Genomic DNA, 20,848 nt, shown 5'->3' on the forward strand with positions numbered 1-20,848 from the left:
AAATCTGCGCAAAACAATTACAGAGAGAAATAGAAGACCGCAGAAAGATCCAGTTACTAGAAAAAGATTGAAACAACTACGAAGTTGACACAAAAAGAGTAAATGGGGACCTTAAAACGACTGCGAAGACAAGCAAAACTACCAGACAGAGATGCAAGACAACTGCCAAGAGATGCAGGATGGCTACAAAGAGATGTGTGACAGCTACAACAAGATGCAAGATGATAACAAAGATATTCAAGTTGACTACAAAGAGCTACAAGACAATTCATTAAAAAGGCGAGACTACTGAAAAGATTACTGATAAACATGCAATACAACTGCAGAGTTAATGCAAAAGGAACCCAAACAACATAAAATAGATGCTTAATAATGAATTCAATGAGACACCAATTGACCAAATAAGAACACAAGACACATGCAAAATAACCACAGAGTTGTGGATCGGCTGCAGAGAGACATCTTGTGTCAGTCTGGCCTCTTGCTCCTCTGTAGGAGTAGTTGGAGTTCTTTTACGTTCCTGTGTCCAGGGGCCCATTGTTATATAACCCATCCATGTGTGTGCGGGGCTGAAAGTTCTAGAAAAACAACAAATTACTAAAACTGTTGATTTTGACCTAATCAACAGCATGATGGATTTATTCCCCTGTGAGTTAGCTGCAGATGCCCCCGGTAAAATACATTATTAAAGCTCCAAATCGTACACTGAGAGATGGATGGACTGCACTGTAGATTTAGATTTATGATGTTGAGCAGCATACAAACATGTGGAATAATATTGTCACAGCTAAAATTGCTTGTCTGGTGCTGCCTGGGTTTGAAATGTCATCCCAGTGATGAGTGGACTGGATCAGTGCGTGCGATCACAGGTCTTTTTCGTTACTTATTACTTGTGTGCCTGTGCTGCTTAAGGGACATTTAAGCCCAAACTAAATTAACTGCACCCCCAGGTCTGAGCATAACTCCACCCACTGCACAATTTTGAAAAATGCTCAAAGTGGGCAAGGGGCTGAGAGGAGGGTTGGGGTGTCGGGTGTCTGGCAGCTCAGTGACGTCCCCTCGCCTGGCCAGAGCAAAATGGAGAGCGACACAGAGTCACAAGGCACATCTGCCACAGAGGGCTCTTTTGAAGTGGAGGACTTGTCCCCTCCAGAGTCCCCTGAAGAGCGCATTAGTGTGGTGGAGGACTGTGGTGATCCCAAGCCCTGTCGGTTCGAGCCCCACTAATGCCTGAGGCCGGAGCTTTCGGAACCGAGGTAATGCAAGGGCAGGAGAGAATGGGCGCAGTCTCTGAAGTAAGCTAGAAGGCTAATGTACAATGTGCAAGCAAAATATATGGGGTGTGTGTGTGTACCGCCCACCTCTGATTGACAGGCGTCAACATTCTTTTTTAAAGTCAATTTCATGATGTAACTTTGTCCCAAACGGTCAACTCTACGTCACCATGGGCTGGCAAGGTTCAGGGCTGATTTAAAACAGTAGATGGAGTGTTTGAGATATTTCCAAATTATGAGATGCCGAGTTTTATAAATTTGTTAAGAACTGTCAATATTAACACCAGCATTGATGTGTTACATCACAGTACAGCAATATAATTTAGATTACATCTCAAAAAACATGTTTAAGCGTGCAGTTACTCTTTCAGGAGAAACATGAATGTTGTTAAATTAAATGACATTTAACTTTACAGTCTCTGCAAGGAGGAAATGAGCACAACAAAAGAAGGGATACAATTTTACAATGATACTGGTTTACTCTGTTACATTTATATTTAATTTGAGACACTTTCCTGTTCTCCCTTTTTCCTTCTTCTTCTCCTTTTTTCTACTTCTCATTCTTCTTCTCCTTCTTGTCTTTCTCCTTCTTCTTCTCCTTTTCGTTCTCCTTCCCCGTTGTCTCTGTCTCCTTCTTCTACACCTTTCCTTTCTTCTTCTCTGTTGTCTCCTTCTTCTTCTCCATTTCCTACTTCTCTTCCTTCTTCTTCCTGTTTTCCTTTTGCATCTCACTTTTCTCATTCTAATTCTTCTTCTCCTACTCCTTCTCACCTTACTCCTTCTTGTCCTTCTTCTTCTTCGCCTTCTCCAACTTCTTCTCCTTCTCCTCCTCCTTCTTCTTCTTGTGTCACCGAAGTCACAGTGTACAACAGTCTGCCCCCTCGCTCCATAACTTCACAACTGTATATAACTAAAAAATAACAATGTGAGAAAAGAGTTAAACATCTCTCCTATAGACTATTACTGATATTTACTCTGACAAGTCTTTGCACAGGTGATGAGAGGAGCTGTACCTCAGTGCTGCAGCCATTAGAGGGCAGTAAAGACTGCTGGTAGAGTCAGTGTTATTCAGCCTGAGCTGTGGTGGCGTTTTTCAGCCCCATACTGCTCCCAATGTTACAATGAATGGGTGAATTCATTTTAGATTTTAATATTCATCTTTTTCAAATAATATTCTTTATTATGTTAATTTTCTTTCAGAACAAAGCAGATTAAAGACTGAGGATACAAATATAGATGTTATTTTTATTAATGTTAGAAAGAAAAAAAAATACTGATCTAAAATACACTATACAATTTAAAATTTACATTTATGACTGTAGATTTATAAATGTTTATATATAGTTGTCATAAGTTTTATGCATAGATTTTATAACTTTTAACTTAAATGGAAGAAAAAAATTAATTTTTAATTTAATTTAATTTCCTTTAAGAGCTATAGAAAACATACACTTTAGAAAACATACACTTTAAATATGATTAACCATAATACACATTACTTATCTTCCTATAACACTTTATTTATGTGTTTTTATTATGTATACTTGATGTAAACAGGTGTCTGAAAACAACACAAGGTGCTTTTCATGTCTGTTTTATAGCTACACATTTAACAATATCAGGCAGTTAAAAGAACAAAAAATTTAATACATTCAAATATAAAAGATTTAAAGATAAACAAATAAGACAAACAAGAATACATAAAAACGGTCCTACCGATCTCCTCCTCGTCTCTGTCAGTGGACGTGTGTGGAGTTTATGTCGTGTTGATAGTTTGTGGATCGGTTTCTTTGCATATATTTATTTTCATATGACTTCACATTGAGCAGCAGAAGACATTCAGTGCCTTTATATTGTACAAACAAAACCCAGCAGATGCTAAAAACATGCTCTGGTTGTCACTTCTCTGAATGTTAAACCAGTTTTGTGTGACCCAGAAGTGAATTAAAAATAGATCATCATCGTCCTCCGTAGGAAGTGTTCGAGCTCAGGATGTTCAACATCCATTTGGAAAGATCTGAAAGAAAGACTGAAATCCATTCGTCAACCGTCTTTTTAAAAGAAAATACTGCCCTTAAAGATGCTGGTATTTTGTCAGGGGAAGTTTAAAGATGACTCTCAATCTCATAGAAATTAAGATACTTTATGTGTTAAATATACTCCATTTACTAAAGTTTATATGACCCTTTGACACTGAACATATCATCTTTTGGTCAGCTAAGGAAGTCTTTAAATGTGTATATTTGTTTATCATTTCACAGGGTCACAGTTTCAAAAAATTGACCATTGCATGTTATTGATAAAAAAAAGAAATAAATAAAGGAGCTTGATACCGGGCAGAATCATCATAAAGTACTGCTAGCTGCACGGCTAACAGAAGCTATAGTTAGCAGCGGTTACTTTAGCAAAGCTATCCCGTAATTGCGAGCCGTTTCTCAACAAAAGTTATATATAAAGTTGTGTTTATGCTCCAGCGGCGTCTAACATTACAAAGTGTGATAAGTAATAAATTCACTGCCTCGTCTCCCTCTCTAGATCCCGTCAATAATAAACCTGTTACACCAAGCGCCCCCTACTGGCCTGGAGCACTTCCATTGAGGGGACTGGATTTGCATTTGTCTTCTATTACACATGTTTTCTGGGTTTGCATTGTTTCTGTTTTTGCAGTCCGTTTCTTATAATGGAAATCCTTTGGCCTTTTGTAGCGCTATTGCCCCTGTCAGTACCAGGCTGTAAACACATTTATTTCTGCTGTAAATTTTAACATGGGGCTCTATGGGGACTGACTCACTGCTGGAGACAGCCTCAAGTGGACACACGAAGAACTGCACTTCTGCATCGGCTTCCTTTCTCATCCCTGAGATTGCAGCTTGGTCGTTAAGTTTCATCGATAAAAAAAAGTATTGATTTTTTATTACAGATCATCTTCAAGGTTCATAAGGAACAACAATACAAAGGAAGCCTCTACCTTTTAATTAATGAGTCACAATTATTTCCCGTCAGCGTTCAACAAGTCTACGAGCCATTCACACGGTAGCAGAGTCTTTGTTGTCTCTTATGTAATATCAGCACTACAAATCAAAGAAACACAAATGACATGAAAACATCTAATGTCGGAGTTAAACTATTTTATTGACAGCTGGAATAGAATAACAATACACCAAATTGTGCATTTACTCAACAATATAACAGTTTGCCAAAGAATCTGCAAATATACTCGTGTTTGAAATGACAGTGCTGTGAATAAAACTAAAGTTACACCACTTCTGATAATGTTCAGGTCCTCGGAGCAGAAAACATGAGCAACAGATGGAAACATTGCACATGTACGTTTGCTTATGCAAACATTAGTTTATGCTAACAATGTTGATTCTAATCTACAAATGAGATGATAAGTTTTGGAAGAAAACTTTAACAATTGTTATATACTTGTTTAAGAAGAATGATATCATGAAATGGCTAGGGGATGACCTCCATTTCTGCTGCTGCTTCTGAGCAACAAATGCAACAACTCAGTTGCTCCATTGAAGCTCCAGAGAGCAGAAAACTGGGCCTAGTTGTTTAAAGAATCATCCAGATTTAGAAATCACATTTTTTTTGCTCCCAAGATCAGTGAATAAATCTTATTTTTGTCCTGGTTTTTCAAAGTAAAACTGGATTGGATCAACCTGATCCAGATACACACTTTTTAAAAATACTAAATCCAGATTATCAGATGAGCTGTAAATGGGACTACATAATTTGTCCAAAGGGGGCGCCAAAATCCACTCAAAATTAAGCTTGCTTTAAATTAAATGTTGTATGTTTGATATTGATGCAACCCTAATGTCTATTTTATCTGCTCTGTCACTGCAGCAATTCAAGTGCAAATTATAAAAGCGTCTACAGTATTGTTTGAGCGATTTCGAAGTTTTGTTACATTTAGTTCCTGTACTTCCTGCCTGAATCATCCCCTCTGCTGGATCAGGGTCATCCTGATGTTTTGGATCAAAATGTTCCCAATCCTACTCAAACGTTTGAACAAAACAAACATTACCTGATTTAATACGATTTCAAAAATTCACAACCCATTTTCAAGATTTGATCCAATCCGATCGCTGTGAATCTGGTCATTTTACTTTTAAACAGCTAGGCCCTGAATGTGTTTTAAAGAAAGTGCAGCTGAGAAGAAGAATATACAGTATTTTGGATAAATTCTTATCACTAAGTAAAAGTTGATTTTTCCATTTTCATTGCTTCCAAAGGTTGCCCATGTCACCGGCTCCTGACAGCATGAGAAGGTCTGTAAAACTGTCTCATTATGTATCCCAAAACCAAAACATCACCTTCTTTTATGTTGTATTTTTGGGGCCTTGGAAAAATGTCATGTCTGGAAATTTCTTTGATGTCCTGAAAGGCCTCAAATGACGTTAAAAGACAGAACTAAAGGCTGTGAATGCTTTAGAGGAAAGGACTTTGTATCATCAACCAAATGAGTGTTTTATTCTGAAGGTTTGAGTGTTTCCTTGTGTTGGGAAACAAAAGTTATGAAACTACATGGCACTTTGATTCCCACTGAGGTCACCCAACCTCAAAATGTATCCTCTCAGGGTGATGTCAGCCGCTCTGAATGAGCGCATCGACCAGATGGCATGTGGGGGAGCGCTTTTATGAGGGGTGTGTTGGGGACGCCACTGAGGGAAGAGTTTGGGAAGTGTTCCCTCTGCAGCACAGCAGGCTGGAGGAGATGTGTTGCTTTTGGGATCCACCCTCTCCTCCTCCCACTCCCCCACCACGAGGGAACATGATATGTGTCGAGAAATGTACACACTGTCGCTCTGAAAGAAAAGGACACAAATAGTGCACTCTGATGTCCTAATCAGGAAAAAACATGGACTTAAGAGGAGACAGATTTGGACAATTTAAGCCTAGATAGCAGAATGGTTTTAGATCTTAAAGAGGGAATTCCACCCAGATTCACCTCTTAGGTTGACCTTCTGCAAAAACAGATAGCTGTGGAGCTTTTGTGTAAAAAAATAAGCGCCGCCAAAAATCTAAAAATCAAAAGGGAAGCTATTCGGCTATTTTGCATGAAGCCTGATCCTGGTTTAAACCAGACACTAGACTCACCATAATATTTGTATTTGCAACCAACAGTTTAGATTCCACTAGAAAATAAATAAAGTCCGAAGGTTTACCTGTTAAGATGTGTTCAGACTAAAAGTGAAGGGTATATTCGCCCCCTCCAAATATGGTTCATCCCATCCCCCGGAGGAGCGCCCGTTCATCTCTTTTTGCTGAGTCTCAGTTTCACTGTAAATAGTCAGTTACATCGAGGCTGCACTCTGGCTTACTTCAGAAGTATGAGGAAGTCGGGAAATATAAACGCCGAACGGCTTTCTCGCGATTTTTTGAACTAGAGCAGATTGTTAGCTGAACTTGCTGCTGATGTCTGTTAATAGAGCTTAATAAATGGGCCGATGGGAGCCGGGATGTCATCACGGTGGATTGCATACCGCCTGCATTTGCTCTGCATACGTACTGTTTTTACCTGCATACACCAAAGCCTGCTGATACGTGATTGGTCAATGCTACTCAGACTTCAAACGTACTACAAACATAAACCAGAACAACCCTCATACCAAAGTCTGGTCCTGCGTGTAAAAACGGAATAAATAGAATTTGTGTTATTTGCGTGCGTCAATTTGAGTGTGATTTCAAATATTTAACTTAATTCTAGCATAATTTGCTTCTTAACTTTTTATGCAATTTTGTTGCGTGATAAAATCAACTAACTTTTGGTCTGAACACACCTCAAGATGTACGTTTGGCAGAGTTTTCCATTAGTGTTTGTAGTCAGCAAGACATAACAACATATCCAGGCAACAATTTTATCATTTAATAGGATTAAGGTGTTCTGTTTTTAATTAGTGAACAAACATTAGACACTTGGCTTGCAGGCCTGATGAAGCTTGTTGTGCTGTTGGTCCTTCACTGTTCTGTGCACAATGACGCAGCAAAAAAACAAAGGGCAAAGATTGGACAAAATGGGACTTGAGATCTTCTCAACTGATGATTTAAATCAGTGACTTTGGGAGACAGCCCTTTTGGTAATGTTAGTGTTGTTTTTTGAACTTAGAATAGTTACATATATTTCACACGAGTTTTCACTCTGTATCTTACAAAGTTGAGCCACAGAATAGAGTAGTAATAGTCAGTAAGGGAACGTGTCTGGATTTGCAGAAAGTCAACCCAAAGAGGCAGCCAGGGACCCCAACATGATACTAGCACATTTCTTGCAGATTGACAGATGGCTGGATTGCAAATGTTCTTTAGTTTTTCCATTTTAATCTACCGTTATAAGCATTCAAACATCAATAAAGAATCTCTAGTTTTATTTTCTAACTTTATAAAGTAAGAAATATTTGAATCTCTGCTCTGCAAAAAGTCTTTTTTTGCTCGGTTTGTTTAATTACTCCCACACCGAGCAGTGTGGAGACTTCACAAATATTCAGCTGAAATATCACAAATTCATTAAGAACAAACTTAAGATAATCATTTCCATAAATAAGACTTAAGTTACTTTACGTGATGGGCTGAAATGGTGAAACTGTAAAACCTTTTTTGCGTCATTTTGATTCGTTTATGTGACAATTCTTAGTCCTTAGCCCTGACAAAATGTATATCTGTGTGTTTAAGGCCTCTACTTACATTACAATTGATAGTAGTACATCATTAACATCCATGTGGCGACACAATCAGAACATGGGTGAATCAAACACGAACATTTTTGGTGCTAAACATGTCAAATTTAACATCTACGTAGCTCATTAGCTCATCGGTTCACCTTCCAAGGTACAAAAACTCAGACTGGTGAACAAGAAGCTTCTGATGAAAAAAATACACAATCAATTTTAATTAACAAACATTAATTACTCTTTATCGGCTCGTAATGTTGGCATATATTTTGTCTCTTTCAGAACAATTAAAGAAGAACATTTTCTTGTTGATTAACAGTTTCCACCCGATTCACACCAGAGTCTGCAGCTGCAGCCATCATAGAAAACATCATTTAATGTATTAATGCAAACGGTTAGGAATGTTTCTTAGCTTTAAAATGCTCTTTGTGGATGTGAATTAATACTTATAAACAGTTTTGTTGCACAAGCAGCTGCAGGTTGGATGCAGATCGATGGTAAACTTCTCTGATGGCTACAACAGTAACATTTCTAACTCTTTGTGATCCATCGTCAATAAATCTGGATCATTTTCATGCAATATTTCAGCTTCAAAAGTCACAAATTCATTTGTTTTAAACATTATTAACTCTGCGTGTGGTAGCTGAAAGAAACTTTAACGCCAAGTGTGTAAACTTTTCCTCTTTCGTTGGTCCTCAACCGGGAAATCAGCCCTCAAATATGTTCAAATTTTGGCACAAAAGAACACAGACAGAAACACATTCCTTGGGTCACAATAAGAGGAATTAATTCTTTTTAACATATTTAAATATAGATTATTTATATTCATTAACACTTCTTTCCTTATATCATCTTTAAAAGCAATCACCTTTTTTTTCTAACTACCAGGCAGTCCTTAGATTAAAAATTCATAGGTTGTGAAAAATGATCCCGCATTTTTCAGATCAGAAGTAGTTAAATGGAGATTTTATATTTTAGCAGATTCCTCAGAGACAACACGACACCCTCCCTGAAACAAGTTATGGAAACAAACATGAATGTGCCGAGTGAAACGGACAAATCTTAACAAGTGGTTTTCTCTTCTTGCATTCAGATTCTTATCGATATTTTCAAGATGCTTAAATCACAATAATCCTGGTAAGCAGAAGAGTTCGACCTGTGTCACATAAATCAGAGACGTAACATGTTTTAGAATGACATGTTTCAAAGTCCTGACGTAAACAAAACATATACAACAAGATTTAGAGCTTAAACTGTCCCAAACATATACACCATAGATTGTATAAAAAGATGGACGACGCTTCTCTACCACCTCTCATTGTACTTATTTGAAGCCTAAATCCCCCCCTCCGGAGCGGGCGCTGCCGTCTTGTGTGTGTGCAGTAGAGATCGGCTGGTGGAGCCGCAGTATTGACGTCCCACCCCTTCCTCTACCTGAAACACACATTAACCTTGCGGCCTTGACGTGTTGGAGCCCTCAGGTGGGCTCAGTCTGCAGCAGAGCAGCTTCTTGTGTTGGTCTGAAGCAGATATTCACGCTTATGGGAAGTTAAATGACTGTAGTGTTAGTGTTAGTGTTAGTTACGTCTCCTCTCGCCGTTCCTCCTCTACTTGGGAACAGAACGCTGCAGGAGCCCGATTCGTCAACAGAGCTGTCAATCATGAGGTCACACCCCCTTTTTACAGCATCAAATAACTAATTAAAAGTAAACTTGTCAGAAAAATGAACACATAAATCAGCACGATTAGAAGTAACTATAATGACAGAAAGATTTTAGAGTTTGACTCATGTGCAGCCAGCCAGCAGGGGGCGATAGAGAGGTTTAAGCTGTCATGTCGGCCATCTTTTTTATACAGTCTGTGATTTGCACCAAGAAAACTTGACTGCAGTGAACATCACCAGCTAAGTTAATCATTTTCCACAGTTTCCACAAAACAACTGAAAAGCTGCGTTTTTGATTATTGCTTTACAGAATGTAGCAAATCTGTTTGGAAATAAATCCAGTATTAATATCCCTGCAGCACTGCTACTAGCAAAACAGAGGCCTATTTTGCCATGCGAGTAAAATTACTCCACATTGAATGGTTTGAATTAAGTATTCGTGAATTGGTGAAAGGACATTTTCTGAAATCTTGTTTCAAAGTTAAAAACAAAACTGTTTTTCTTTTGTCTCTTATGACAAGAAAAAGCCCCAAATGAAGTTAATTAACCTCTGAATCTGAATTAAACTGCTACATATGTTCGTGTTCCTCATTAAAAGATGTTACTGTGGGTTCGCTTCTCCTCGGTCTGTGTAGCTCATGCTAAGTCTTATCAAGTTGTCTGCTAATTAATTAATTAGAAGTTTTAATTAATCATGCGGATGCTACCAGCTAATGCTACAATCTTACGGTAACTAGCAAGGATATCCCGTCCCTCCCCACATTAATCAGCTATTATATATTAACTTTGGCTCACTCCAAAAGACACCAACAACCATAATATTTACACATAAAAAACACATCATAAAGTGCCCAAATTAAATACTTTAGTCTTTAATAAACTATAAATGTCTCTACAGTGTGCACATTGTGTTCCCTTTAAGCTCATCCTATGTGTGAAATGTGTGAAACCTGACGTCAGTCCGGACGGATCCTTTTGTTTGGATGATGCAAAGTACATTTCATGCTTCCTTCCTCTCTCTTCCTGCCTCTCTTCCTCTCTCCACACTGAGTCGTAGCGCTGCTAATCACCAGGTGCCTCGGCCGTCTGTGGATTAGGGCTGTAATTTAGAATAAAAGGGACGCTTCTCTGCACAGCCTGAACACTGCTGTTAGATGTCGTGAGCGGTTCCTCCCTCACATGCCACAAGGTAATTGAAGAAGAGGAAGGAGAAGACACTTGCTGGTAGAAATTGGCACAGTAGAAACTGTTATTAGACGACTGTTAGCCAAAGCTTTAAAAAAAAAAAAAGAGAGGAGGAATCTGAAAAATCTACTTCCTGTTTCAGCTAACGAGCATTCAGAACTACAGATAAACTGGGATTTACAGCAAGTTGTCGGCCAGGCTACCATCCTTGTCTTATTTGTATTAGAACAATAAGTCAGTGCTACAACACAGGTACAGTATCTCCCTCTGCACTTTTAAGTTACCTGTTCTGTCAGGTGGAAGTGAAAATTTAGACAGAACTGAACCAAATGAGGACAAAACAACCTCAACATTTCATACCTCATTTACGCCTGAAACCTGATTTGTGGGGCTCATAAGTTATGGTATCAGATCGGTATACACCGGATATATCGGAGGCCGATACTAAGCCTATGTTAAACCCTATAAATCCTCTCAGGATCCTGTTTATAGCCGAGAGTTTAACGTGATTAACAGCAGTCCAAACAACTGGTTAGAAGGAAAACCAGCAGGACTCCCAAAGATCAGGTAGAGATCTAGAGCGTTCCAAAAGACAAAAGGGGTTTTCATTCATGCATACTCCGCTCACATACACGGTACAAAATGAACATTGAAGGGCCAAATGTGTAACACAAAAAGAAGCTTAAGTCAAGAAGTCTCAGTTTGTTAATTCTTCTTTAAAAAGTCCTCTGTTGCCCCGTCGGGCACAGATCCATTCATCACATCACCTGCTCGTGTCCCAGACAGTCCGAGGGCAGTGTCACTTCCTCTCCGGACTCGTGAGCCCCTTAATGAGGACACAGAAAGACAACGAGCAGTCCTGGGAATGAGAATCGTATGTAGGCTGTGAAGAAGGCGCGAAGCTGAAGCAAAGCTGAGCCCGCAGTGCATTGTGGTCCCAATAGGATGTGATCAATGTCGGCAACCGAGCCCTCCCTTTGAAGCATCCTCATTAGGTAGGTTTTTGTTTTTCATCAAAGAGATCTGAAGAGAGCAAAATTTTCCCTGTGAGTCTGAGGGGCGGTCGGTTGCAACAACAAAAGAAAAGTGTTTCCCTCGAGTCTCGGGGAAACAGTCGGATCAAATATCAAAAGAATTACAGTACATTTCCAATGATTACCAAAGTGACCTTTTAGTTAGGAAGGTCATTTTCCAATCAGATCAGTGGTTCAGTCCAAGGTTTGGTTGGACCCGTCAGTGCCCAGAAGATACTTAACACCCATCTTCTCCAAGGGCTGTACCACCTCTCTGACCCCCGGGGCGCAGGGCTTGAAGGTTTATAAAACTCGTCTTAGGATTTGGTCGACACAGCAATGAAATCATAGTCGCAACAACAAAACTTAAAGTCTAAGCGCGAGTCTTATGATCGCTCACAACAGGGCCCGATGGTGCTTTCCAGGGACATCTGGGAGCAGTGGCGGATTAGCGGCGCCATCGTTGGGTCCACCATGGAGGAGGTAGGGAAGAGCTTGTACCAGCCAATCACCATAGTGCTGAGGTCCAGCTCCTCCAATAGGATTCGTGCTACGCCCATGAAGCATTTGCGGTCCATCCGTCCATAATTGCCCCAAACGATCACCTTGGAAAGAGAGTGGACAGATATAATTAGGAACAAAGAAGTAAGAACTCATTGCGTACTATCAAAGCATTTGGACTTTGCATTGTTAGGTAGAGTCTAGTTAGTACAAATATAAAAGCTTTCTCTCAAGTTTTTTTACACTACCACTTAAGGCGGGATTATTGTGCCTCTGTTATGCCTCATCTTGGAATGGTGGGGCGAAATGGTTCCGCCTCTAAGCCGGCATTGGGGGCAGTAATGGAGCAGAAATGCACCTTGCACGTTTTGCTTCCACAACGCTGAAACACAATGTAAAAACGCACACTGGGTCGCCCTGCTTGCTTGGTCCAATGTAAAATGGCAAAACAGCAGCGTCTGTTACGGCGCTGTAGTGAAATTGAAATGTAAAAAGGGCTAGTGACTTCACTAACCGATGTAAAATGTTACTGAAAATACCACCCCCAAAAAACTGCTTTAACATGGCAAGAAACAGACACCTGGACCTTAAAACTATACCAACATACTGAAGCTAGAGATTACATTTTGTCCTTGATACCTATTCCCATACCTTGACTCAAGTATTGGCCAATACGGGGTACTCCACCAATACTAGAGCGATCAATAAATATACATTATATTGACGGAAAGCACAGATTTCTGACAATTTGCTAGCTTTGACTCTTTCTGCTAGCACCACACTGTTGTTGTTTGTTATTGTCATAACAATTTACCTGAAACAAGTTGATTCTTTGGAGCAAATAAATGAATGTATTGGGGGAGGGATATAGATGTATAAAGGGAAGAGGTCGTGCAGGCTTAAAAAAAAAGGGATCGATCACTGTTGGGATTTCTTTCTTATGTTTATGTGCTTATGTTTCTTTTTCTTTAGTTACTGACTTCACTTCCACCGGAATAAACTCAGCTGCAAGATGAAACTGTAATAAATGTGTATATTCAGGATAGGAGTATACGTTTCTAATTAAATTTAGCAAACAATAGAGACGATATTGTCAAAAATATCACTTCTGGAATAAAAAGTAAAGTAATGGAGGCTTTACAAATAGTGAAGTACAATGATGTCAACTTTGCTAATGAGCAATAAGAGCTCTCTCATGCAGCGCGAAACAGGAAGCAGCGAACCAGGTACAAAGTAAACTTTGAGGGGACTATGGGGAGGGCTGCAGGCGCCGTGTCCTCACTAAGTGTGGCGCCATAATTGGACGCTCTGATGAACCGGTAAAAGCAGCCCGCTAGCTAATCATGCTAACTCAGCTAACGCCTTGTGTTTTCTCCCATAATCACACCAGATAACACAAACCACTGCACACACAAGCTGCTTCTGTTTCTGCTCCATTGTTTTTCTACTTGTTAAGTTCCACCAGGAGCATGATGGGAAATTATCTCAACAGGAATCTAGCTGACGACCTGTAAGCAGTGACCCTGCAAGATACCCAGTGTTTTCAAATCCTATAGTTGGTGACTCAAATGAGAGGATGTGGGACTTATTTAAAATTCTTTCTAAATGTTTCAGTTGTTTGCTTGGCATTCTTAGAATCCAATTAGTTTCAACAGATTGAGTCATTAAACACGGCTTCGGAGGCCTTTGATTCTGCACATGAAGCACTCTGGGGTAAAGGAGGAGCAGACAGATCAATTAACAAAGTGATGAGGTTAAGGGGGCGGAGTTAATTAGCATTAATCCAGATGGTTTGGAAATCTGCTCGGGATCTCGACAGTTTCTTTCTCTGTTACAGCAGCACAGATCAGGCCGAGGTTTCACTTAACGTAATGAAGGAGGATGTGTGGGCGTTGTATGTGCTTAGAGACCTGCGTGTGTTTGTACATCAGGTGTCCTCTGTCTCCTGACATCCGATAACATCAGAGCTCATCTCAAACGGCTCCACATCTTGTCAGACGGCGAGCAAAATAATCGATATCTGTCTGCGCGTGTGTCCGCTCCTGTGATGGTCTTGTGTGCCTGAGCATGCCGGCATACCAATTTGTTTGTTGTGTGTAAGCGTGTGTTTGCAAGTGATTTCCACAGAGGCCAAACCTGCTTCAATCTATTCTCTCTGTCTGTAAAGAAGGAGAATCTATACCTCTTTCTTTCTTAAAGTAATGAAGAACAATCTCTTTAATGCTTTTGTGGAGAGTTTATTCCTGTAGTAGAAAGCTGCCCAGATGATTGGAGGTTTTTGTAGCAGCAGATCTTAAACAATCACATATAGATGAAATGTTAAGGTCTATACATACTTGGTTTTGGTCCCTCATACCTGCTGGTAAACACTATTAAATGATGTTACAATGCAAGGTGACAGATTTTAAACTCTTAAATAAATGTGTCTGAAGTCTGGTTTGAATGATTTAGTTAGTTTATGCATGTTTTATATGGTCTGTAAAGCCTCATTTGAAGGAGGATTTGAATGAACTCTCAGCATGGGCTTCAGCTGTGCTAAATCAGGAAGTGACAAATTGAAAAAGCGCTGCTGATTTCAGCGATTTTCATTATCCAGCGTGAATGAGTTTGATGAAACTCGGAGGACAGCGAAACAGACAGCAGATAATTAAGAGGGAGGCGTTCAGTGGCTAATTACACAGCGAGGAGAGCAGCAGAGCAGCCAGAGACAGAGCTGCAGGCCTCTCCACTGAACACACTGAACACACCGATGTTTCCACCTGCTGATTACTGAGGAAATGTGACACACCACAGGTTCAAACACATGTGTACATGTTGGTGTTATGCGTTATTTAACCATGGGAGAGGCTAAATAAAACATTACTCTATCAAGATTACTGCACAAAGAAAAAGAGTATGAAGGAAGTGTGTGAGAAGTGAAAAGACAGGACGTGGTGTAAAGAAATACATTCATTTAAAACTTATTTGGACTGTTAAGAAAACAAATAGAGGGCACGAGTAGCAGAAAAGGTTCAAATGAAATAGGAAATGAAGGAGAGAAATAAAACAAAGAATGAATGGGGAAAATGAAGGAAACTAAAAAGGTTAAATAAAGAAATTTAAGGAGGAAAGGTGGTGGAAAAGGAAAGAAAGATGTGAGAAATCAAGAGAGGGAAGGGAGTAGAAAAAGCGGAGAACAGAGATAAGACGATGAGATGAGAAAAGAGAGTAAGAGTAGAAAATGAAAGAGAGCGTGACTGGGAAAAAACACAAATGAGAGAGGAAGGAAGAGAGAGGTCAGAACATCATAATCAGTCTCTTTGTATTCATCTTTTGTGACGTTTCTGATCCTGAAGCAGCTGAAGCTCAAACTAAAGAAAGAGCTCGATTGGCCTTCTGGTCCCTCAGGTTACATTTTTAATGTCAAACTCTTCTACCCGAAATGTCTTGAATCTTACCTTTAGAGTCACAAAAAGACAGATAACTTATATCCATAAATCCACATGATTCTGGGGAAAGTCTCCATTTGGCTTTTTTATAGTGACAATTGGAAATATCTCACTAACTATTGGATGTATGCCATTAGATTCATGGCTCACAGACCATGAATCCTAATGACCTTGGCGATCTGATATTTCCTCTAAAGTGCCCCCATGAGGTAAGGTGTCTTTGCTTTATGACTAAATGCCCCTTTCAGCCCCAGCTTGACTTTGTGTTTGGAAAAAGTAAGCTAACATGGTAAACTTAACACCTGCTAAATCCTACATGTTAGCATCGTCTTTATGCACATGTGAGCACACCTGCGAGCATTAATCTGAAAGTTAAGTTAATTATATTTTGTTCATGGTCCAGGACGATAAAGGACATTTTAGGTGTGCTTAATAATCCTGTTCCAAGTATCTTTTAACCACATACTGCTCCAAAAATACAGCTGTATGAGTCATCTGTGTTAGCAGCTTATAACGTCCTATAAGTAAATAATACAGAACAAGGTGTCCATTATCAGGGATTTATGGATGACATGGAGGCCAAAACCATTGCTTCCATGGACTCCATAAATTCCTAAATTATGGGCACTTCAAAGGGCATAATTCCACTTATACCATGGACACAGAAAAAAATAAGACCATAACTTTGTTTTTATGTGTTTTTCAATCAAATATAAAATTGCCTGAAACCTGAGAAAATAATAATTAATAATACTTCCAATGCAAAGGAAACATTGTTCACTACTCCCATAAATAGAACAGATCTTAGCTTCGACTTGGCAGCAAGAGAAATATTAATATTTTGCTCAGCTCATAGGACGCTTCCAGCTAAGGTATGAGCGGGAAAGCTAATGCTATGTTAGCAAGATTCAAAGTCAATAACACTGAGTACAGTTGATGTTAAAGTAAACACAGTTTGACAGCATGTTTTACAACAAGACTAGCTAGCTAACCGGCCAAGTCATTGTCCCCAAAAACAACAAGATTTTCACAAATGTATGATAGGTGTTTCCTGTGGGCCATATTTACTATACTGATGGTCATGTTTACTGTTGGACATGTATCACATGTCACTTCAAGTTAAGACGGGCAGTGCATTTCCTGCATTTTTTTATGATTTACAAGCGCCATCCTCAGATCTGGACTACAGCACTACACTCATATATGGTCATGTTGTCTCGGGAGTCATTGACCTTTTCTGTTGTTTAGGTATGAGGCTGTGTTGGTTGTCACAATAGGTTTCCATCTTATATCATATTTCCATCATATAATTAATCTATTCTCTCCCTCTCTATCAATTTTAAGGTCTAAACACATCCTCTCAAGCTGAAAACAAGTCTCATTTCATTGCTGTCTATCTGATCTGGTGTGCCTCACCTGCACCACTTTCCCCTGAGGGCTTTCGGAGAAGACCAGGACCTGGTTGTAGAGAGGATCCAGAGACTTCCTCACCGACTTGGTCTTCTTCTTGGCCACACAGACGCCGTTCTCCAGGAGGTAAACTTTGATGTAGGCCGCTGGAAACAGCAGAATAGCGAAGTTAGAGGTTCAGTATGATGAGATTCAAAGTTTTAGAGCTGGTGTGTTAGGGCTGAAAATAGAATAAACCACATTAGAGTAGAAGGGAGTAGAAATATACGGGCAGAGTTGAGAAGAGTAGAAGAAGGCAGACTAGGGGACAGTAGAAGAAGACTGGAGGAACAGTTTTATTTTGGATCACATGGCATACATTTCTCGAGCAAAAACATGGTAAGAAGAAGCAGCACTGGGACAGACTCACAGTATTCATTTTGCTGATGTACTCTTTAATCTCTGGTAGATAAAGGGTGCTTAAATTATCCGTCAAAGTTGCTCAGATTGTTATTCTAAGTGTCTGTACACATCACAGAAAGAATCCCTACAGAGACAGACCTTTTTGTTAAAGAGGAAGATGCTTATATTTAACCCGACACAGACATTACATCGCACTCTTAGACGCCACCAGACTCCATTGACAAAAACAGTAATTTAACTTCGCAAAAACTTTGCGCATCTACTGTTGCCTCAAAGAGTCGACCAGCACACAAACAATATGTAAAAACCGTGTATAATCCAACTCTGTTATTTTTATGAAAGTATGACACAACAAAAATAATCAATCCTTTAAAATGCTGCAATCTAATGTTTTTAGCTTGTTAGAGACATTTTACTAGTGTTCCAGCCATTTGTTTCTCCTCCCTGGTGTGCGTGGTTATCGGAGTGTGATGTGTTCCACTCTGCAAAAATTCATTAAGTCCCTTGGAAAACATCAGATTAAGTAAAACTGAAGATACGTTCAATATACACATGAAAAACTGACTTAAATAGTGAAGTTTCAAGCAAATTGACACTCTTACAACTGACACATTTCAGAGGGATGTCAGTCTGGTAGTAATATTTTTATGCCTTGGGAGGAAAATTTGTTGAAAGGTAACCAAGCAAAAACACTGTTGTGATTTTGACTGGCTATTCCCCTCTGTGTGTAAACTATGTACGGATTTCTTTCATCTGTTTTCACCGCCTTGTTTTCTAACATTCACACAAAATTCTTCTTTACTCATTTTTCTCTTCTCCAACTTTTTGCTTTGCTCTGTTTATTTTCCTCTTTTTTAATCTCTCATAGTTTCGGTTTTTCTTACATGCTTATGCGCTGGTTTGTTCTTATGCAATTAGGATCAATGGCTGGTTTAATATTATGCAACCACAGAAGAACTACAATCAGAGTTAATAGTTTGTGGTTACACAATTCAACCTGTAACAACATAAAAAAAGAAAAGAACAGCACAGTCCTGTTGACATCATGCCAGACCGGTTTTATTTCTCATGACCAATGAGAATCACTGGCACAACAGAGACCTTTATGAGATAGAATATAAAAATTCAAGGAGAATCACTGTATTTTAAATCCTTGACATTATGGGGTTTTAAAATGACTTATAGGTACAAAAAGTTTAGAAAATCATCAGCCAGCATCCACAAAACTGGCTGTCAATGTTATCCTTCGGGGCAAATGCATCCAATAAAACTACGCTCACTAAACGAGCTTGGTTTTGCTGCTGACAGGCTCAGATTGTTATAGTGTCTGACAACATTACAGAAAGGATCACTCCAGAGATAGACCTTTTTGTTAAAGAGGAAGAGGATTTTTTCTTTTACCATGAACAGACGTTACATCGCTCTCTTCAAAGACACCAGACTCCATTTAGAAAAACAGTGATTTTACCTCAAAAAACAACTGCTGCCTTGATCAATTAGTTTTTTTTAGTGTTTAACAGAAACATTGTGTTGAATCTGAACTGAACATTTAAAACACCAGAAAGTGGGGTAGACAAGCAACTCCAAATGGTCCTTTCCAGCTCCATTATTTTCACGAAAACTCAAAACAAACACAATCTTCTTCTTCTTCTTCTTCCTCCATCTTCTTATTGTTACTTTTTGTTGCATGTGGCATTGCTATAACAGCTAACACCACTTCAATGTTTCAATCGGTGGTGAAAATACAACAGATAAAAAGCCATTGATGTTCCCAGGGGAGCTCCGCAGTGATTATTTCCACTCAGGGAGTCCCCAGAACAGTTTGTTCTAAAAACACCTATTGATCCACGGGGCTATTAGTGGACAATAACTCCACGTGGTCCCGTTGAATCAGTACAGAAAATGTGAGCGAAAACTTGAGCAATAAAACCCCACAACTTCTTTGGTAGTTATTTAAACTTTCTCAGGGCGTTGGGTGAACTCATCTGATGGTATAATAACTGTCAAACCATTTCCTGACTGACTTCAGAGCTTTTATTAAATTAAAAACACTTTTTTACCGTGAAGCTCTTTCTGAGATCAGAGCAGCATGCGGCACGTTTCACTGCAGCATTATGAAGATCTTACTTATTTAGCTGATCTCCCTCTTTTGCTGTGTTTGTTAACTCCCTGTACAATGAAAACACAATTTCCTCCTCTTCAGTCATGCATTCTTTATATCTTCAAGGACCCGTAAACTGTTTATGGAGTAAATGTCCCATCAGGTTTAAAATGTCCGCTGCAGGCTGTTTTAGATTCAAAGTATGATATTTAAATTGTGTATTAACACGAGACTGCACCAAAAGACAGCAAACAGCTACAAACAAAAGGAACATAACAGCATGTGGAAAACACAGCTTTGTTTCTTTTGAGTGATCTGAAGTGGTGCGCACTGACCTGGAGGTCCCTTTGAACCTGGTTTCATGGTGAGTCCTCTGGCCTGCACGACCTCCACCTCCAGACCCCCGTTCCTCTCTGTCAGACCGATCTCTATGTCACCTGGATGGGTGAAAACACAGGTGGGCTTCAGAAAGGCAAAAGAAAAAAAGACAATGTAGGAAACTGGATTGTCAACTCAAAATAGTTTGCTATAGATTTTTATGCTTTTCAATCTCAATTTGTTGCCATATCAATCAATCAATTTCTCGAGCAGAACCAGACTCAAGATGAACAGACATCTGCAGGGACTGGATGGGCCATTACATTTTTCTAATTTACTTCCTCTGATAGCTTTGCTGTAGATTAACATCTTCTCGTGTTGGTAGCTTTCATAGTATCGTCCCAAACAGAGTTTTTGCTAACATGTTAGCCGTATCAAACTTCTCTGATCTGGGATATGAAACTTTTTCTTCCCTCCGCTCTCTGAAAGTCAGACTGGATAACAGTTCCAGCTCGATGTCCCCAAAATGACGAATGCATTCCTCTGAAAGTGACAAAGAGCAGATGACGGCCAAAGTTATTCTGAGTTCTCTGATGTTATATAATGTTGGACCGGACTGCGGGTTTGGAATGGAGCTGGTCCAGTCAGAGTCACTGAAGTCCAGCCAAGGACAGAGTCTGGGTGCCAGCGAGGAAACTGACCCACTTACAGTAGATCACGGCTGTGGAGGACAGGCCGCGTGCGATATATCCGCAATATACAGCCTGGAAAAGAGTAAATGAGGACGATGTGGAAAACTCTGCAGCATAATGCGGACCGGATTTATGGGACCCTTTTTTTTTTGCTGTGCACATTGATTTCAGCCGTCATTTTGAT

The 20,848-nt window shown here is 39.5% G+C and overlaps 1 protein-coding gene across 5 annotated transcripts in view; it reads right to left on the reverse strand.

Moving 5' to 3' along the window:
* Nucleotides 1–12,198: 12,198 nt before the first annotated feature.
* The window catches only part of rims4 (regulating synaptic membrane exocytosis 4), a 72,316-nt gene continuing 63,666 nt past the window's right edge, over nt 12,199–20,848 (reverse strand). For all 5 annotated transcript variants that reach the window (XM_069678617.1, XM_069678620.1, XM_069678616.1 and 2 more), the window contains 3 exons: nt 19,990–20,091; nt 17,158–17,297; nt 12,199–12,417 (listed from right to left, as the gene is read on the reverse strand). In XM_069678617.1, coding sequence (XP_069534718.1) covers nt 12,199–12,417; nt 17,158–17,297; nt 19,990–20,091 — 461 coding nt within the window. The remainder of the gene's footprint in view (nt 12,418–17,157; nt 17,298–19,989; nt 20,092–20,848) is intronic.

This window comes from Semicossyphus pulcher, unplaced genomic scaffold, assembly GCF_022749685.1.
Source record: "Semicossyphus pulcher isolate SPU_LCO1_2020_fin unplaced genomic scaffold, fSemPul1.0.p SCAF_3, whole genome shotgun sequence".
NCBI lineage: Eukaryota > Metazoa > Chordata > Actinopteri > Labriformes > Labridae > Semicossyphus > Semicossyphus pulcher.